At 37.8% G+C, this 19,458-nt stretch overlaps 1 protein-coding gene across 1 annotated transcript; it reads left to right on the top strand.

Annotated features, from left to right (window-relative positions):
• Positions 1-1,491: 1,491 nt before the first annotated feature.
• On the top strand, positions 1,492-3,054 carry LOC126791858 (uncharacterized). The gene is made up of 2 exons (XM_050518353.1): positions 1,492-2,538; positions 2,865-3,054. Exons 1-2 carry the CDS (start codon positions 1,908-1,910, stop codon positions 2,891-2,893), a joined length of 660 nt encoding a protein of 219 aa, XP_050374310.1. The 5' UTR covers positions 1,492-1,907; the 3' UTR covers positions 2,894-3,054.
• Positions 3,055-19,458: the final 16,404 nt, after the last annotated feature.

The following is a 19,458-nucleotide window of genomic DNA, read 5'->3' as shown; positions in this document are numbered from 1 at the left end:
ACGCGCCCGACCCGCTTCCTCGAACACGCGTGCCCAGCAGTACCTCCAGCTCCGAATTTGGATCCGACCCGCCCGGTTCGGCCCAGCTTCGACCCGCCTGGCCCGGTCCACATTCGACCCGAACCAGACCCGACCCGGCCCAGAATTGATAGTCTTGATTGTTAGTGTAGGTTCACCGACAGTGCATGTGCACCCAAGACAGGTTCATATCAGTTTTTTGGTGTTTCCGCTGTATAAAACCTGATTTTTTTCAATTTCCTTTTTCAATGGGTTCTGGAGACGAAGCTGATGTTCTGAAATTTGAAGTATCTGTCAAGAGCTCTGACAGTTGGTCCTTTGGGGAAACTAAACTCAATGGGACAAATTTCCATAAATGGAAGCGACTTATGGCGGCTCATCTTCGAGGCATGCACAAGATGAGGCATGTAACTGGAGTAACTAAGGCTCCTAGTACATATGATATTATTGCCTACATTAAGTGGGACGACGATGATGGCCTTGTGATGTCCGTCTTGTGAAAAGGTATGAATGAAGAGATAATTAATCTGGTGGAGGCATGTGACACTGTGCAGGCAATATGGCTGACACTTGAAGTCTTATATACTAATGACTCTGATTTCATACAGGTTCATGAGTTAATGTGCACCGCTTTGGCGATGCAACAAGATGGGCAACCAGTGGCGCAATATTTCACGAAACTAAAAAATATTTGGGCTGAGATACATGTGAAACGTCCTTGTATGATCAAACATCAGGAGGATATTGTTTGGTACCAATGTGAGAAGGAGCTTGAGCGAGTTCACCATTTCCTGAAAGGTCTTGATGCCAAACATAATAGTTCGAAAGGGGAATTGCTCCGACAGACCGAACCGCCTAGCTTAATTACAGCTTTCACATATATCCGTAAAGATGAATCTCACCAGGAAAGCCTTATTCAGACACAAGTTGAAGTTTCCAGTCTTACCGTTCATGCTAGATCTTCAGCACCACCCCTTCAGCAGGCCACTTCAGCTCCACTTCATCAGCGAGGACCACCACCAGGCTTCGGAAATCAGCCCCGCCCTCCTTGCTCTTATTGTCATGATACTAACTATTGTTAGTGCTGTCTACTTAGTGCTATTGTTAGTGCTATCTTTTCTTAGTGCTTACTTAGTGCAGCAACTTCTTTTCTTAGTGCTATTGTTAATGCTATCTTTTCGTAGCTAGTGCTTACTTAGTGTAGTTTATTTTCTTAGTGCTGTTTGGTTTGCTAGTCTATATATAGTTGTTTCCATTGTAGGTACAAACATAATTCAGTTGTAAAAACTAGCAGTTCAATACATCATTCATATTCAAACTATTTCCTTGTGTTACCTTCTTCATGGTATCAGAGCAGTGATCCTTATAAGACATGCTGCTGTTTCTGATTTTCATTTCATCTTCATTATCATTTCATCATGGCCAGAGGGGATAAGCTTGTAGGAAACTCTTTATCTGATTCCAAAGATGTCATTGACTCCAACACATCATCTCGTCTCACCTCCACCTTGCTCAATGAGTTCAATTACATTCAATGGGCCAATGCCATGACTTTGGCTATAGGATGAAGGCAGAGGACAAATTACATTAACGAGGAAGCAAAGAAGCCCATTACTTCTGATGCTGAGTATGATGCTTGGCTTTCTCAAGATCAACTGGTCAGGTCATGGATCATTAACTCCATGGAACCAAGGCTGCAATCAATCTTTCAATACTCAGAAAGTGCTCTTGACATGTGGAATGCAATCAAGGGCATGTATGGAGATCTAAACAACAGTGCTAGAGTGTTCCAAATCAAGAGGGAGCTGGCTGATCTTCGACAAGGTAATCTAACCTTCACAGAACATCTTGGCAAATTAACTGCAAAATGAAATGAGCTCGAGATCTACATGCCCTTTACCACTGAGAGAGCTATACTTTTGAAGAGACAAGAGGAAGATAAAATATTTGAGCTTCTTGCTAGCCTTGGAGCTGAATATGAGGATATCAAGAGTCATCTTCTCATGTCACTAGAGCTGCCTACTCTTCTCAATGTGAGAAACACCATTCAAAGAGAAGAGACAAGAAGGAAGGTGATGACAAATGCTGAAGTTGCTGTTGTTGAAAGAGAGGAGAGGGCTGCTGATGCTAGAGCTTTTGCTAGCAACAACAGACCATATCGAGGCAGACGCCCAGATCTGAAATGCACACACTGTGAAAAGATTGGAAGGACTGGAGTAGGTCATGTGAAGGAAACTTGCTGGATTCTTCATCCTGAGTTGAAGAACAAGTTTCATGAAAGCTCGAGGGGACAGTTTAGACCTGTCTATACTCCTAAGGCTAATCAAGCAAGTTGCAGCTCTTCTAACTCACAAGATCTTAACAACTTCACTGCAAATTCCATCAATCTCATCAATGAGTTTGCAGCTTTTATTCAACAGAGACAAGGCAACTGTGACAGTGAGGGGGCTACTGCCATGCTTGGCAAGTTTGCAGGCTATCTTGCTGATTCAAATATTGCAGGGCAAGAGGAGATTCCAGGTATCATTTGTGCAATTTCCACTGCCTTAGATTTGTGCAAGAATAATGACTTTTGGATTGTGGATTTTGGCGCATCAGATCATATGTCTAATGATGCATCCCATTTAGAAGATTTTCACACTTTCAAATCTCCATCACATGTGCCAGTTGCAAATGGAAAGAAAGTTCCAATCTTAGGAAAGGGTAGACTTAAGCTTTTCTCTAATCATAAGTACTCATATGTCATGATTTTTCCCTCATTCCCATTCAAACTACTCTCAGTTGGAAAAATCACTCATGCTCTTGATTGTCATGTTTTTTTCTCAACTAATAGTGTTGTGTTTCAGGATCGTATTTCAAAACAGAAGATTGGTGAAGGGTTTTTCCTAAATGGCCTTTACTACATTTCAGCTTCTTCAAGTTTTCATCAAAGTCTTGCTGCAGATACAAGCCTCATTCCTCTTCCAAATCTGTGGCACATGAGATTAGCTCACCCTTCATCAAATGTCATGTCATTTATGTTTCCTAATTCTTATAAAATCACTCATGAATGTGAGACTTGTCATAAGTCCAAATCTACCAGATTGCCTTTTCCTAGTTCTAGTTTAAAAACATCTCGAGCTTTTGAGTTAGTTCACACGAATGTTTGGGGACCTGCAAGGGTAGAGTCTTTTGATGGCTATCGATTTTATATAACTTTTATCGATGATTTTACAAGAACTACGTTTTTGTATCTCCTAAAATCAAAGAGTGAAGTGTTTCAATCTTTCCAAGACTTTCATAATCTGGTCAAAACTCATTTTTCTTCAAATATTTGCATATTAAGATCCGACAATGGGACTGAATACACATCCAAAGTCATGCAAAATTACTTAAGTTCACAAGGCATTCTCCATCAAACATGTTGTGTAGGTACACCTCAACAAAATGGTCTTTCAGAAAGAAAAAATCAAGATTTGTTGGAGAAGACTAGAGCTCTTATGCTTCATGCTCATGTTCCTAAGAAATACTGGTCTCAAGCAATTCACACAGATGCATATCTCATTAATCGACTTCCTAGTCGAGTTCTTAACTTCCAATCACCATTTGAGGTTCTCAAAGGAAGAAAAATAAACATTGATCATCTCAAAGTCTTTGGTTGTGTGTGTTATGTTCACACTCATGCCAAGAATCAAGACAAGCTAGATCCAAGAGCCATCAAGTGTGTTTTTCTTGGCTACTCCTCATCACAGAATGGATACAAGTGTTATGATTCTCAATCAAGGAAGTTGTTTGTCTCCAGAGATGTGAGATTTGATGAAACACAACCATTCTTTCATGCTAAAGATATTGATCTTCAGGGGGAGCTATTTGAATCTGCAGCTCCTCAGCCAGTTATACCTAGTGAGGTTCAAGTCCCTCACACTGTAGCTCCAAATGATGATCACTGCATTGATCAACCCTCTTCAGCTGTTCATGATGTTGATGAGGTCATCGAGGATGTTGTAGTTAATCAACCTGAAGATGTTGAACCTGATCCAGTTGCAGTCACTGAGCCTGACGTCGAGAACAATGTGGCAGATCCACCAGAAAGAAGGTATCCTAGTCGAACTAGGAAACCAAATGTGAGATTTGGTTTTGAACTCCCACTTCTCTACATACTCTTGGTAATATTGCTACTCTAAACAATGTGTCAGCTCATCATTCAGTTTTTCTTAACAAGTTGTGTGACACCACTGAGCCTAGATCATTTGAAGAGGCCAATCAGTCACCAGTGTGGAGAAAGGCTATGCAAGATGAACTTCGAGCACTCTATGAAAATAATACTTGGAGCATTGTTCAATTGCCAAAAGGCCACAAGGTAGTTGGAGCCAGATGGATCTACAAAATCAAGTTTCATTCAGATGGCAGAATTGAGAGACACAAGGCAAGGTTAGTAGCTCGTGGTTTTACTCAAACGTTTGGAGTTGATTATAAGGAAACATTTGCACCAGTTGCTAAAATGAACACTGTTCGTGTATTGTTATCTGTGGCTGTCAATTCTGGTTGGTCCTTGTTTCAAATGGATGTTAAGAATGCATTTTTACATGGAGAATTAGAAGAAGATGTGTATATGCGCCTGCCTCCAGGGCATTATCAAGCAAATGAAGCTGGGGTTGTGTGCAAATTGCATAAGGCTATATATGGTCTTAAACAATCCCCAAGAGCTTGGTATTCTAAGCTCAGCTCTGTGCTTCTTGAATGTAGTTTTAAAAGGAGCATGGCTGATTCATCTATGTTTGTCAGAACTGGTACTTTTGGAAGACTCATTGTTCTCGTCTATGTGGATGATTTAATTATCACTGGTGACAGTAATGAAGAAATTCAGTCTCTTAAAGGTACCTTGCATACCAAGTTTGCCATTAAAGATCTTGGTGCACTGAGGTACTTTTTAGGAATTGAAATGGATCAATCACCCTTTGGCTTGTTTCTCAATCAAAGGAAATATATTGTTGAGCTACTGGAATAAGCTAACATGAAGGCTAGCAGTTCAACTCCTACCCCTCTTCCAAGCAAATTTGATATTGAAGCATTAGGTGATCCTCTCCCTCACATCTCATAATATCAAAGATTGGTTGGTAAACTCATATACCTCACAATTACACGACCAGATATTTCATATGCTGTTAGCTTGGTGAGTCAGTTCATGCATGCTCCTACATCTACACACATGCATTTGGTCAAACGAATTCTAAGGTATCTGAAGGGCACAGTGACTAAGGGAGTGTTTATGAAAAATAATGGTCATTTTGTCTTGGAAGGTTTTTCTCACTTTGATTGGGCAGGCAACACCCTTGATCGAAAGTCTACGACTGGTTTTTGCACATTTGTAGGTGGAAACTTAGTCACATGGAAGAGTAAAAAACAGTCAGTGGTGGCAAGATCAAGTGCAGAAGCTGAGTATAGGGCAATGGCCTCTACTGCATGTGAATTGATATGGCTGAAGGCTCTTCTTCAAGATCTTGGTGTCAAGTGCAAGAATCCTATCACTTTACACTGTGACAATCAAGCAGCAATGCACATAGCTACGAACCCTGTCTTTCACGAACGTACCAAGTATATCTAAGTGGATTGTCATTTCATTCGAAATCAAGTCCAAAACAAAATTCTAACCACTTCGTTTGTGCGTTCTTCTGATCAACTAGCCGATGTGTTCACCAAAGTGTTGCCTACTGCTCAGTTCCATCGTCTATTGTTCAAGCTTGGTTCGAAAGATTCTCTCGATCCAGCTTGAGGGGGAGTATTGTTAGTGATGTCTACTTAGTGCTATTGTTAGTGTTATTGTTAGTGCTATCTTTTCTTAGTGCTTACTTAGTGCAGCAACTTCTTTTCTTAGTGCTATTGTTAGTGCTATCTTTTCTTAGCTAATGCTTACTTAGTGTAGTTTCTTTTCTTAGTGCTGCTTGCTTTGCTAGTCTATATATAGTTGTTTCCATTGTAGCTACAAACATAATTCAGTTGTAAAAACTAGCAGTTCAATACATCATTCATATTCAAACTATTTCCTTGTGTTACCTTCTTCACTAACCATGCTCGTGCGACCTGTTGGAAGCTGTATCCACATCTTCGGCCTAAGAGGCCTAATTCCCGTCACAAGGCGAAAGCAGCTATTCAATTCATCCAGAAAACCGATATCTATGGTGTGGTTGGACATGACCATCATACAATAGGCGGAGCAATACCTACCGCATCCATAGCTGGTCGTGGCAAAATTGGTATGGCTTTAAATATTTCTAACTTTGTTGGTTTTGATACATGGATTATTGATTCGGGTGCATCTCATCATATGACTTATGACAAATCTTATTTGACCGTATTGTCTCCTCCACCAGTACCCTATGTTACTAATGTTTACAGTGAAGCATAATCCAGATAGGTCAGTGAGCCGATATAAAGCACGCCTAGTAGCAAAGGGGTTCACCCAGACATATGGCATAGACTATGATGAGACATTTGCACTTGTTGCAAAGATAAACATTATTCGGGTATTGCTCCCTTGTGCTGCTAATTTAAACTGGCCACTTAGACAGTTTGATGTTAAGAATGCATTCCTCTATAGAGAACTTACAGAAGAAGTGTACATGGATCTTCTGCCTAGATATGCGTCTGCTTCTCCAAGTAACTTTGTATGCAGATTGAGAAAGTCTTTGTATGGTCTTAAACAGTCACCTCGTGCTTAGTTTGAAAGATTTTCACAATTCATGAGGAAAATTGGCTACAGAAAAAGTAATTCAGATCACACATTATTTCTCAGACACCAACAAGGGAAGGTAACAATCCTAATTATATATGTTGATGATATGGTAGTTACTGAGAATGATACGGATGAGGTGGATAGATTATAGAAACAGCTAGCCATAGAGTTTGAGATGAAAGACCTAGGTACACTCAAGTACTTCTTGGGCATTGAGGTTACCAAGGGAAGTGATTGTATATATCTGTGTCAGAGGAAGTACATCATTGATCTACTAACGGAGACCGGTATGCTGGATTGCACTCCCATTGATACTCATATTGAGCAGAACCATCAGTTAGCAGATTATCCATATCAAGTGCCTACTGAAAAACCTCGTTATCAGAGGCTAGTTTAACGCCTGATTTATTTATCACATACCAGACCAGATGTTGCGTGTGCAGTAAGTGTAGTGAGTCAGTTCATGCAAAATCCTAGTGTGAACCACATGGATGTTGTTGTGAGGATTTTGAGGTACTTGAAGTCAGCTCCAGGGAGATGAGTAATGTTCTCTAATCACAATAATATCCTTGAGGTTTGTGGTTTCACATATACAGACTGGGTTGGAAATATTACAGATCGGAGATCTACATCAGGGTACTTTACCTTTGTTCAGGGTAATCTTGTTACATGGAAGAGTAAGAAACAAAAAGTGGTAGCTCGATCTAGTGCTGAAGCAGAATACAGAGGTATGGCTCAGGGAGTGTGAGAATTATTATGGTTTAGAAATTTGCTACAAGATTTGGGTATTAAGCCTGAGTGTGCTATGCAGCTGTACTATGATAACAATGCAGCTATTTATATTTCACAGAATCCTGTGCAACATGATCGTACAAAACATGTGGAGGTTGATCGTCACTTTATAAAGGAGAAGCTAGACGCGAAGATTATTAGTTTTCATTTTCTTCCTACAGAACAATAACTTGCCGATATGCCCTCAAAATGAGTGTCTAAGAAAGCTTTTTATGACTCACTTAGCAAGTTGGACATGGTTAATGTATATGCGCCAACTTGAGGGGGAGTGTTAGCGTGATTCACGGAGGAAATCAAGAAAACATTTGTCAACAATGTACTTTAGTTAGCTTATATAGGCCATTTGATCTTGTATAACATTATTAAGTGATTAAGTGAAACACTTATCTTGTTCTTGTAAGTTGATATGGATCACCCTCAGAGGAAGAAGTTATTGCATTAGCTAAGACCTGCTGTCTAGCAATCTAGTAAGCAGACCTGACTAAGTAGAAACCTTTTTTCTCCGGTCTCCAAATTAACTTATCTGCCGACTGTCTTCTACTAAGAGGAATGCATAGAACTTTTCCTGCCACAGCTGGAGGGAATAAACTGTTGGAAAATAGTTGGAAAAACCATTTAAAACCAAATTTTAATTGATTAATTAAATTAAGTTAAACTTATAATTAATTAAAGATGAACATAGATTTGAGTTCTCCATAATGAGGGCTACAAGATCATATATTTGTTTGTGTAATTGGTTTGTGGGTGAATAAGAAATTGTCACTCAAAGATGGCTACTTAAAATGAGGGAAATGTATTTGTCCCACATTGGAAAAGAGAAGTGTTGAAAAGACTTTATATAGAATCCATTGTGTATGGATTGTAAAGTGTGTAAGCCCCTTTATACCCTCTCGCGCACGCGCGGGAGGGGGGTGCAAATCCGAGGTCACAAGGGAAACTCGTGTATGCCCGTGCGACCTGCGGACACGAATGCAACACCGAATTGAGGGTCGGAACGCAGATTCTTTTTGCATTTCCGAAAATTCGGTTTTGACTTTTCAAATTCTCTTGACTGTTCAAATTCTTCTTTTGTAACAACTGAGTTATTGTGTGTTGTGGAGAATTATAACAGAATTGAAATCAATGTTTGTAACATATGTAACTCATATATGTTATGATCTTTTGATTTCTATAACAGCCATCTTATTAATTGCTGATTGCAAATCCTCACAGTATAAATAGCCACCATCCTTTTATTGTAAAATCATTCCATTCGAAACACAATCCTCTCTCACTCTCAAAATTCTTAGCTTTTCTCTGGTGATAGAAAGAGGTACCTTTCGAGTTCGTTGAGGGTTCTAATTAGTAGTGCAACTTCCTAGAATCGTTTAGTCGTTATATCATGGGAGACAAGCGCCAAGCATCCTTGCACCGGTAGAGGAGGCGTAAACGTCTTAAAGACAGTGTGGTATCACACACGTCTCAACTAGTTCTTTCATCACCAATCGTTCGGTATTTTGGTTGAATTTCTTTTCGTGTTCTTCGTTTCTGATTTATAATTATTCAGCTTATTAAATTATATGCAATATATCACTGTTTTTATAACATAAACATCTTACAAGTTGCACATTCCACACTCTCTGCCCTTGAAGAATAAGCTGATTCACATGAGTAATAGCACTCCCTGGCAGTTGTTGTAACTAAAACGGAGTGTTCACAGGAATCCATTTGTGACTCCAAATGATCACCTTAGTGCCATCACCAATGTTCCACTGAGTACCCGCACGAAGGATTGCTCTAGCATTGAGAATACTACGCCAAGAAAAAAAGGGAGAATCACCCAAGTTAGCATCCCAAAAAGATAAGTACGATTAGTACCTGGATTTAAAAACTTGAGCAACAAGAGAGTTAGGGTTATTCAATATTCCCCACCTTTACTTGGCCAACATCGCAAGGTTGTAGGCATATAAATTTTTGAACCCCATTCCACCCTCCTGCTTGGAGAGCATAAACGATCCCAACTACGCCAATGAATTTTCTTTTGTTCTTCAGTGTCTCCCCAAAAGAATGAAGCACAAAGTTGGTGAATGTCATCATAAAAGGTCTTAGGCAGAAGGTAACAGTTCATAGCATTTAAGGGCATGGTCTGAGCAACTGCCTTGATTAGAATTTCTTTGCCAGCACAACTCAAAATTTTTGATTTCCACCCGAGCGGGTTTTTAGTCTCTCTCTCTTTAATGTACTCGAAAATGGTTGTTTTGGACTTACCAACTCGAAGAGGGAGGCCGAGATATCTATCATGCTCATATTTCCTTTCAACACCCAAAATAAAAGCTAAGTGACATTGTTGTGCCATTTCCACATTGCTACTAAACACCATGCTGCTCTTGTCAAAATTCACTTTCTGCCCTGATGCTTTTTCAAACTTATAAGAGAAAATTAGTGATAAACCTATTCTTCAAGTCCATTTTTCAGATAAACCCACACTATTTTATTATTTTAATCTACACCCAAAACATATATTAACATTCCTTATATAGTTTTTTTTTCTATAATTAATTTATTTAAATTATTTAATCGAGTTCACTTTTTTGCCTTTCTAGCTATAAATGGAAAATATTTCCATAATTATAGTTCTTACAATTTTTCAAATGCTATAAACATGCAACAATTATAAACATAAATTAAATGTTCAATTTGGTAAATCAACATTACCTTAAGGAATAATCAAACGAAATTAAAAAAAAATTATGTTATTTCTATTATTGTCTTAATAGATCAAAGCAAGTCATGAATGCCAAAAATTATCAAGTTGTTCTTTATTTTTTTTTTCATTGCAAGGCTATCTGATCATGTTTTTCAACATATACATTCCTTCCTATTCAAAAACACAATTTTCTTTTTTCTAGTTGTCTAATTTTCATTTTGGGAGTTTCTATTCATGCCTCTAAAAACGGTATTTATACCTCCTTACTCATTAGACCTCAATTTTGCTTTTATAGATACCTAAAATACTATTTAGACCTCCAAAGTTTTCCTAAAATGTCTATTATCTAATTTGATATATCAAATCATACTGCTATCTATTAATTTATTTCCTACTCTATTTTAAATTCATTTATTATATAAAACTCGAAAAATGCATAAGAATCACACAAAATATATTCTCGAATTAATTCGATCACTTATCCACTCATTTTATAAATTCATAATAAATTGGTAAACTATATTTTTCATTGATTGATTGTAACATCAACGTATATGAAATATTTTAACCTCTAATTAACGAGTTTTGTTCATCAATGTATATAAAATATTATAACCTCTAATAAACGAGTTTTTTTTTGCTCAAATCGAAGTTTTTGAGAAATTCTAGATAGTTATATAGTTTATACATTAAATCGTCCACATTCAATTTGATTTTTATCAACTACATTAATTTTTTTTACTAATGATGTTTATTAAAAAAGAAGATAATCAATTAAATCATTTAATGCAATTTGATATCCCATTTTGGATTGTCTAGCAATAAATATAAAGAATAATTATCTACATTTCTATTTTATAATAGATAAGTAAAGAATTATTGTTCCGGGAGAATTACTATTCTACCATTGTGTGTGTCTTAGCCTAATAGGTTTCCTGTTAAGAGATAGATTAACATCTCCGTAATAGGTTAGGATTCCGAATCCTACGGGATTGTGGTTTTATAATGCCTATATATAGGCCCCCATATCATTCAATAATACACAATTTTCATCCTGAAACACGTTATCACGCAATTTGCCCTAAAACCCTGAACTTTTAGAGCCCTAGAAATTTTTTTTCTTTTCCACCGCCGGCATCTTCCCGTCGGCCGCCGCTCCTGCTTGCCGCCGCTGCAGCCCCCCCCCCCCCCCACCCGCTGCTACCCGCAGCCCTGCACGCAGCCTCCTCAGCCCCTGCGACCCCTCTGCTGCCCCGCAGGGTCTCCTCCGCATTCGCTCCGCAAAAACATCTTTTTGCCCCGCAAGACCCCGCATCAAATGATTCAGAATTGCTCCTCCCGCATATCTACGCAAGAAACGCGAACTGCACAAGCAAACTCTTCGTTCAAGAGAAGCTACTCCCGTCTACTCTGCCCTTTTTGGCCTATGGCCTGCCGAGCACAATAGCACTTTAGGCTTCGTACTATATTTTCTTTTTCTTTTCCTTTTTCCTATTTCAATATTTAAATGTTCATTGGAACGTTTTTATTTCTAACGATATTTCACGTGCTCGTATAGGTCAAATCATTGCTCGTCGTACTATGGTAATGACATTCATGCCGAGATGGACGATACTTTTGTCATCTACATACGATTTTGATCGTATCCTCCCAAGATTTTTATGTCATCGGACGAAGATCGAAACGGAATTCATCAAGCAACTCATGTATGACAATCGATTTGCAGAGCAATTTAATTATATACGGTCTATTTGGCAGACCAACAAGTATGTTTTTCTTAAAGTTGCTGCTTTTGAACATATATATATATAAATTATCGGGCGCTATTAGCTTTTTTCATGTCTTCTTTTCCGGCCTTCTTATTACGCCGATGAGACCAAAGAGGGATATGATTCCCCTCTAGGTCGACGTTTTTCGTGTGACGGTCCTGGGGGAGTCACATTATTATTTAAAGGAAAGAAATCGATTTCGTGTGGTTGTCTGAGTACACCGCTCTTTTTGGTGCGATCATGAGTATCGCCGATATGCATCGATTATTTTGTGACCATATACATCACAACATTTCTAATTCCGGTTACATACTTGACTAGTTTCGATTATTCGAAACCAATACAACCCTCGTTTCTCATGGATGCGTCGTCATCGCGACTGTTATTTGAATGTTTGAGTTTTCTTAAACTCATGTCTATAAACGATAATTCCAAGGTCTACGTACTCAATTATTTGAGTTGAAATTTAGTACTCTGAAAAAGCACTATTTGCTGACAAAAGATCCCAAAAATAACGAATTATATGGGACACACTTCAAGTGATTTAATGAACGTCTATGACGTTGTATTATCAGAGTTGACCTTGATGCATACTCCACATCCAAGAAATGCATGTTGTTAACGTAGTGATAATACTCGATTTAGTACGCCGTAGTCATTGCGGATGAGATACGCCGTACTCCTTGTCTTTTCCCTGTCACAAGTGGCACACGTCGTTAAAGTAAAGACCACGAGAGCGTGGTCTTCGACTCTCCGATGCTCAAGTTAGGATAATGGTAGTTTATGCAGAGTCACGGTGGAAGATGTAGTGTGCTTACCTTATGAGGTCAAGAGTTTGACCTTTTATTGTTGAGTTAAGGTGGATCAGTTACCTATCTTTCGGTGTGGGACGAGGTCTGATTAAGGTGTTCTCTGGAGTCTTCTTTGAGATGCGCGTGAGGGTGTGTCCGTAGTCAGTTTGGGCCGCGGGGAGGCCCATTACGTAACTAATGCGGCTGACTCGCTGTTAGTATTGTAAGACTGCTATATATTAGCCTTAATGCGCTAATAGTTGTGCTGATTATGGCGGGCATAAGTTTATGCCAACACATGCCATTTTTGGCACCTGTATCTATTTCTTGAGGGAATTTTGGAGATGGAAAAGTAATATTCTTCCATTCTCAAGTAAGGAAACATTTTGAGCCTCAAGCTAAGGTATCTGAGAATCTGATTTTCATTGCAAACTCTTGTTTTGAGTTGTTATGCAATCTTGTTTCCTAAGATCTAAGTTTGGCTAAGTATAGCATGTATGATCTAAGGATGTGTGGCTAGATTAATGATTAATCATTAGCTCAAGACTACGTTTGAGAAGCATGTAATGAACGTTGTATATGTTGTTCTTTGTACTCCATGATTATGGCACTAATCAGGGGGAGTTGTTTCGTAGACTTCAGGGGGAGTCTACCTCACATGATGCTATCAAATGTAGACGGTGCGTTGTGCTCTTTTTCCCTTTCGATCAAGCTTTTGTTTTTACCAAAGAGGTGTTTATTTTGCTTGACAAGGTTTTTACCGAGACAACGATGTGTGCACCATGCAACCTAGGCATGCGACACAAGGGGGAGTGTTCCGGGAGAATTACTATTCTACCCTTGTGTGTGTCTTAACCTAATAGGTTTCATGTTAGGAGATAGATTAGCATCTCTATAATAGATTAGGATTCTGAATCCTATGGGATTGTGGTTTTGTAATGCTTATATATAGGCCCCCATATCATTCAATAATACACAATTATCATCTTGAAACAATTATTTATTTTTTATATTTTTATTGTTACATGTTTTTTGGTAATTTCATATGCATTGACTAAGTTAAAACTATCTAAGAAAAAGATTGAGGTCCAAGTGTCATTTTGAGAGGTATGAATAGAAGCTCCCTTCATTTTTCCAACCCACACTTAGAGGTATGATAATATACAACAGAATATTTACCTCTATGGAAATGATAATTAACCTATATGCAAGGATCAATCTACACATCCCACAAAATTAACCTACTGAATAGAAGTTACGTACATATTCCATAGGAAAAAACAATCAAGTATCATACCCTAAAAGACTGCATGCCTTCCATGTTCAACCCTCACACACTGTTGACTAACACATAGGTACAACAACTAATTTCCGAGGTAGAATACACTTAACCAGTAGATTCAACTCAACAAAGAATCACATATACATATTTAACATAACTCAAATTTGAGTCATACCCTATAGCACAGGAACCCCATAACAACAAACACCACAAACACGGACAACTCATTTTTAATTGGAAAATTAATACATATTAAGAAGATGAAAGAAAAACAAACAAGAATAAGTAGATGCAGAAGTTGTCGACAAAACAACGTCACTAATCAATTAATCGGTCCATTTATATCATGGATATCATGAATAAAGGTGGAGAAGTCCCCTTACTTAATTAGGTTCATATGACGAGATTACATAACCTCAAGATCCCTCTATATTAATTTTTGTTGCTCTGATCATATTATTCATACAAAAGCATGAAATCAATATCAAATGCTACAATCAAGGACTAGATATTGAATTCAGTTTACTCATTCATAGTTGGGTTTGGAAAAAATGGCAGATGATTCAATCATGTGAAACATGTCATTTTTGGGTTTTATGATTTTTGTGTTTGGTGAATGACACATCGATCTAGTAAATACTAGCAAAATAAAGTTATGTTATTCAAGTCCAAAATATTTTTTTTCAAGAAAAAAATCAAGCTAATAAGGGTGTAATTTTAAGAGGTATGTGTAATATAACATTGGTCTAGATTTGAGGGTGTATATCTCAATCCCCCAACTTATAAGCAATACACTCATCATCTGCCACTGCCAAAAATAAAAATGTCATCTACAAAGAATAGATGGTGCAATGTTAGAGCTTGCAGACTCATCTTCAGGCCTTGTATTGTATTTTGCTGAAGAGCTTGAGTAATCAGTGCAGAAAGCCCCTCGGCACATAGGATAAAGATGTATGGGGAGAGAGGATCTCCATGTCTAATCCCACGAGTAGGCATAATAGTTTATGATGGCTCTCCTCAAAACAAAATAGAGTATGAGACAGATGTGATACATCGCATGATCATCTAAATCCAAGTCATTGAAAAACCAAGCTCATACAAGATGGCATAGATATACGACCACTCCAATCTATCGTTTGCTTTACTGATATCTAGTTTGAGGGAGAAGAAACCGGTACTTTGAATTTTTAACTTGTACATATAGTGTGCAACCTCAGTGGCCACAAGGGTGTTATCATAGACTAACCTTCCGGGCACATAGGCACTATGTAGTGGAGAGATAATCATAGGAAGCCACTGTTTCAATCTATTGGCAACAACTTTGGATCAGATTCTACTAAGTACATTACTGAGGGCAATAGGTTTGAAGTGAGCTGCCAATTTCAGATTCTTTATCTTCGGAATAAGACAGAGATAAGTGTGATTTGCACCTTCCCATGTTTCTCCATTTTGTGGGAAACTTCTCACTGCTTGACACACATCATGGTGAACAATATTCCAATATTTTTGGAAGAACAAGGGAGACATACCATCCAGACCTGGGCCCTTAGAGGGATGCATTTGGAAGAGAGCTTTTTTAATTTCCTCATCGCTATAGGGAAGCAGGAGGTCTTCATTCATAGCTGGAGTCACCTTTCCTTCAGTGCACTACTAGAAATAGAGGCTTTGGGGACATTTAGTTTAGGGACATTTAAACTAGTGTCCTTAAATATCTTCATTGAGGGACATATATTAGCTTGTGTCCCAAAATATCTAGTGGGCACAAATCATGTGTCCCTATTTAGCAAAAGGCACATTTATGTGTCCCTAAATTTTTGAAGTGAGTGTATACTTGTGTTTAAATGTCCATTTTTGTATGTATTTTTATGCATTATGTTTGATAGTATACATTGATACATGTATCCATAGTAAAATACCATTTTGTGTTTAAAAGTATTGTCATATATATATATATATATATTATTCTGTGAATTTGGACCGTTGGAATAATATTCTGCTAATACCAACGATGTTTCGCAACATTTTCTTTTGTCTATCTCTCACTCTCACCCTCACCTTGAGCCTTCTTTGATCCGCCTCACTCCCCAACGCCGAGAACTAGATTCCAACCCGATCACACCCAAAACAGATTCATAAATCATGAGATCATCTTTTTCACTCTCTATCAACTCAACCTGTGAACCATAAAACAATAACCAAATTAAGAAAAGTCCCAATTTTTGAAACCTTAGTTCGAGATTTGGGAATAAGAATAATTTGAATGTTCATATGTGGAAAATCGTTGTTCTACAACGTTACGTAGTCCGTGTTCAAAGTGGAAGGGGTGTCGGGAGTTAAAAGTTTTAAAATCGATTAAGTTGATATGGCTCAAGAGCTGACTTTTAACTCATCGCTTATCTCTGGAAACTTCCTTCACAAAAGTCGTAGAGCTCGTTGATACGAGTTTGTAGACATGCGGCACACGTAAAACGGTTATCATATGTAAGAGTTGTCAACAACTAAAGTTTAAGCATCATTAAAGTTTTCACAAGGATAAGGTTGTAATTTCACAATCTCACCCTACCTTTTTATTTTTCTTCTTCTTTCTCTTTCGGCTGCACCCTTCATTTTGTTTTTCTTTCTTTCTTCCTCTTCCTTCTCTTTTCTTTCCTGAGCTCACCTCTTCCTCCTCCCTTATCGAAGATGACAGTGACTCCTCCGGCCACCCGCTGCACCACACCACCACACTAGATCGAATCTCCATGCTACTCCGACCAAAACCCCTCCTAGTATCGAAGGAGTAGGCCGCCACCCTCTCACCTCCATCTTACTAGAAATCATTGTGTCCATCTCCGGCAAAACCTTGAGCTCCAGCGAGCCCCCTTCCTCCTTCTCTGGTAAATCTTAGCTTCTCCTCTCAATTTGATTTCTCATATCTTCATTGATTTGGGTTTTCCTCATTCTCTGTTTCAATGCCGCAGCCATGCTCCACCTTCGAGTTTCCTACTTCTGGCGATTCACTAAGCACCGGCGAGCTTGTTGAACTAATTCCTTCGAAACCAACTCCTTTTTCATTCTCCTGAAAACATGTTCTAATTTCCTTTATTTTTTTTATATGTTCTTCCTCTTGTTGTAAAAACCCCCAACTCGACAACTGTCTTCTTGGATTTCTGGAGACAAGAGGACTTCCTTAAGGTTCTGGAGGAATTATGGGTTGAGTTTATTGACCAAGTTGAATTTCTGGAGTTGTACCTACACGGATTGGTGGATTATCATCTTGGTTTGGGATCATAAAAGGGAGTAGCAGCCTCGGCTCTGCATTTTCAACTTATTAAGGTAGCAAGTCCACTCTTTGGACTCTTTGGTTTCATTTTGATTGCTCTAATTGTTATTGAGAAACATTGGTTTGCTTTTGTATGTCGAATTGGAGTTGATTGGAATTGTTTTCAACTTGTATTAATATGCAAGTTCTTGAAGATATTCTTATTGACATAGTTGTTGGAAGAAGATTAGATCTTGATACTGGAAATATTTACTATGATCATTCCCATATATATTGCTACGTACATTGTACAACTACCATATAATAGCATTTGTTAGCACAATTCTGAGAATGACCAGCATTCCTAAGGCAACTAATTCACAATTTCAGTTAGGCATTTAGTATGAATGGATCTTCATATTCATAAAAAATAAATTTGGGATGTTCCTTAATGATCAGCTAATTTCTTGCAATAATTTTTTGCTTTTCTTACTCTTAGTTGTTCTGTATTGGTCATAAGCTCTTGAAGATATTCTTATTGACATAGTTGTTGAAATAATGTTAGATCTTGATACTGAAAATGTTTACTATGATCATTCCCATATATGTTGCTACGTACATTGTACAACTACCATATAATAGCATTTGTTAGCACAACTCTGAGAATGACCAGGATTCCTAAGGCAACTAATTCACAATTTCAGTTAGACATTTAGTATGAATGGATCTTCATATTCATAAAAAAAAAAAGGATGTTCCTTAATTATCAGCTAATTTCTTGCAATAATTTTCTACTTTTCTTACTCTTAGTTGTTCTGTATTGGTCATAAGCTCTCTACATGCTATGACTTCTTTCTTGTGTTTTTGTCCATAATCTTATGGATTTCAGTTTCTGATTGCAGATTGGACTGGTTGTGTATGAATCACAAGTTTCAGTTGGTACCACACCTGAATATATGCATGTCAGGTTATTACACGGTAAGTAGTTTTGAGTTGTGTTTTATGGTAAAACTTTCATGCCTTATTGTGCTTAAAATTTGTTACTCAACTCCAAAATGCCAGCTCATTTTTACTTGTAATTACCCTTACTCCTCAATATAATTATGTGATTTTTTTACAATAAGTTGTCATTTATTTTACCAGGCTCTAATCAACAAAAAATTGTGGTTGTTCTTCGAGTGCCCAAGTATCGCCAGAGCAGATTAGAGTATCAAAACATATACATTTGAAGTGCATTGATTCAAGTGTTAGAAGTTTAATTAAATTAGTTCTCTTTTATTATGTGCCTTCTGCTCAATTGAGGTTAATTGGATATTAGATTTGGTGAGAGAAAAATGTAATACTGGATCTTATTGATGTATTATTAAATATTTAAATTAGAAGATATGAATGGAAAATATGAGATTGGTTGATTGAAATTCCTATTATATCATTTACTTTTGATATTTAATATATTTCAGAAAAAATATTAATTTATTTCAGGATGAAATAATTGTGTTTTATTCAATGATAAGTGGGCCTATGTATAGGCATTACAAAACCACAATCCCGTAGGATTCGGAGTCATAATCTATTACGGAGATGCTAATCTATCTCCTAAAAGGAAACCTATTAGGCTAAGACACACACAAGGGTAGAATAGTAATTCTCCCGGAACACTCCCCCTTGTGTCGCATGCCTAGGTTGCATGGTGCACACATCGTTGCCTCGGTAAAAACCTTTTCAAGCAAAATAAAAACCTCTTGGGTAAAAACAAAAGCTTGATCGAAGGGAAAAAGACCATAACGCACCGTCTACATTTGATAGCATCATGTGAGCTACACTCCCCCTGAAGTCTATGAAACAACTCCCCCTGATTAGTGTCATAATCATGGAGTACAAAGAACAACGTATACAACGTTCATTACATGCTTCTCAAACGTAGTCTTGGGCTAATGATTAATAATTAATCTAGCCACACATCCTTAGATCATACATGTTATAATTAGCCAAACTTAGATCTTAGGAAACAAGATTGCATAACAACTCAAAACAAGAGTTTGCAATGAAAATCAGATTCTCAGATACAATGACCTTCACTCACTTAAACGGCTATAACTTCTTCGTCAAAATAGATATCAGCGAACCGTAAAATGTTCTGAAAAGTAGACAACCGTCGCTTTCCAGT

This window comes from Argentina anserina, chromosome 4, assembly GCF_933775445.1.
Source record: "Argentina anserina chromosome 4, drPotAnse1.1, whole genome shotgun sequence".
Lineage (NCBI taxonomy): Eukaryota > Viridiplantae > Streptophyta > Magnoliopsida > Rosales > Rosaceae > Argentina > Argentina anserina.
This window is presented reverse-complemented; position numbering and strand designations above follow the sequence as displayed.

Bases quoted from the DNA above. Each gene is read 5' to 3' on its own strand.
- LOC126791858 (XM_050518353.1), top strand. From the start codon at position 1,908: ATGCCCTTTACCACTGAGAGAGCTATACTTTTGAAGAGACAAGAGGAA. The intron at 2,539-2,864 runs GTATCATTTGTG...GTTGTGTTTCAG, and splicing joins AGGGCAAGAGGAGATTCCAG to GATCGTATTTCAAAACAGAA.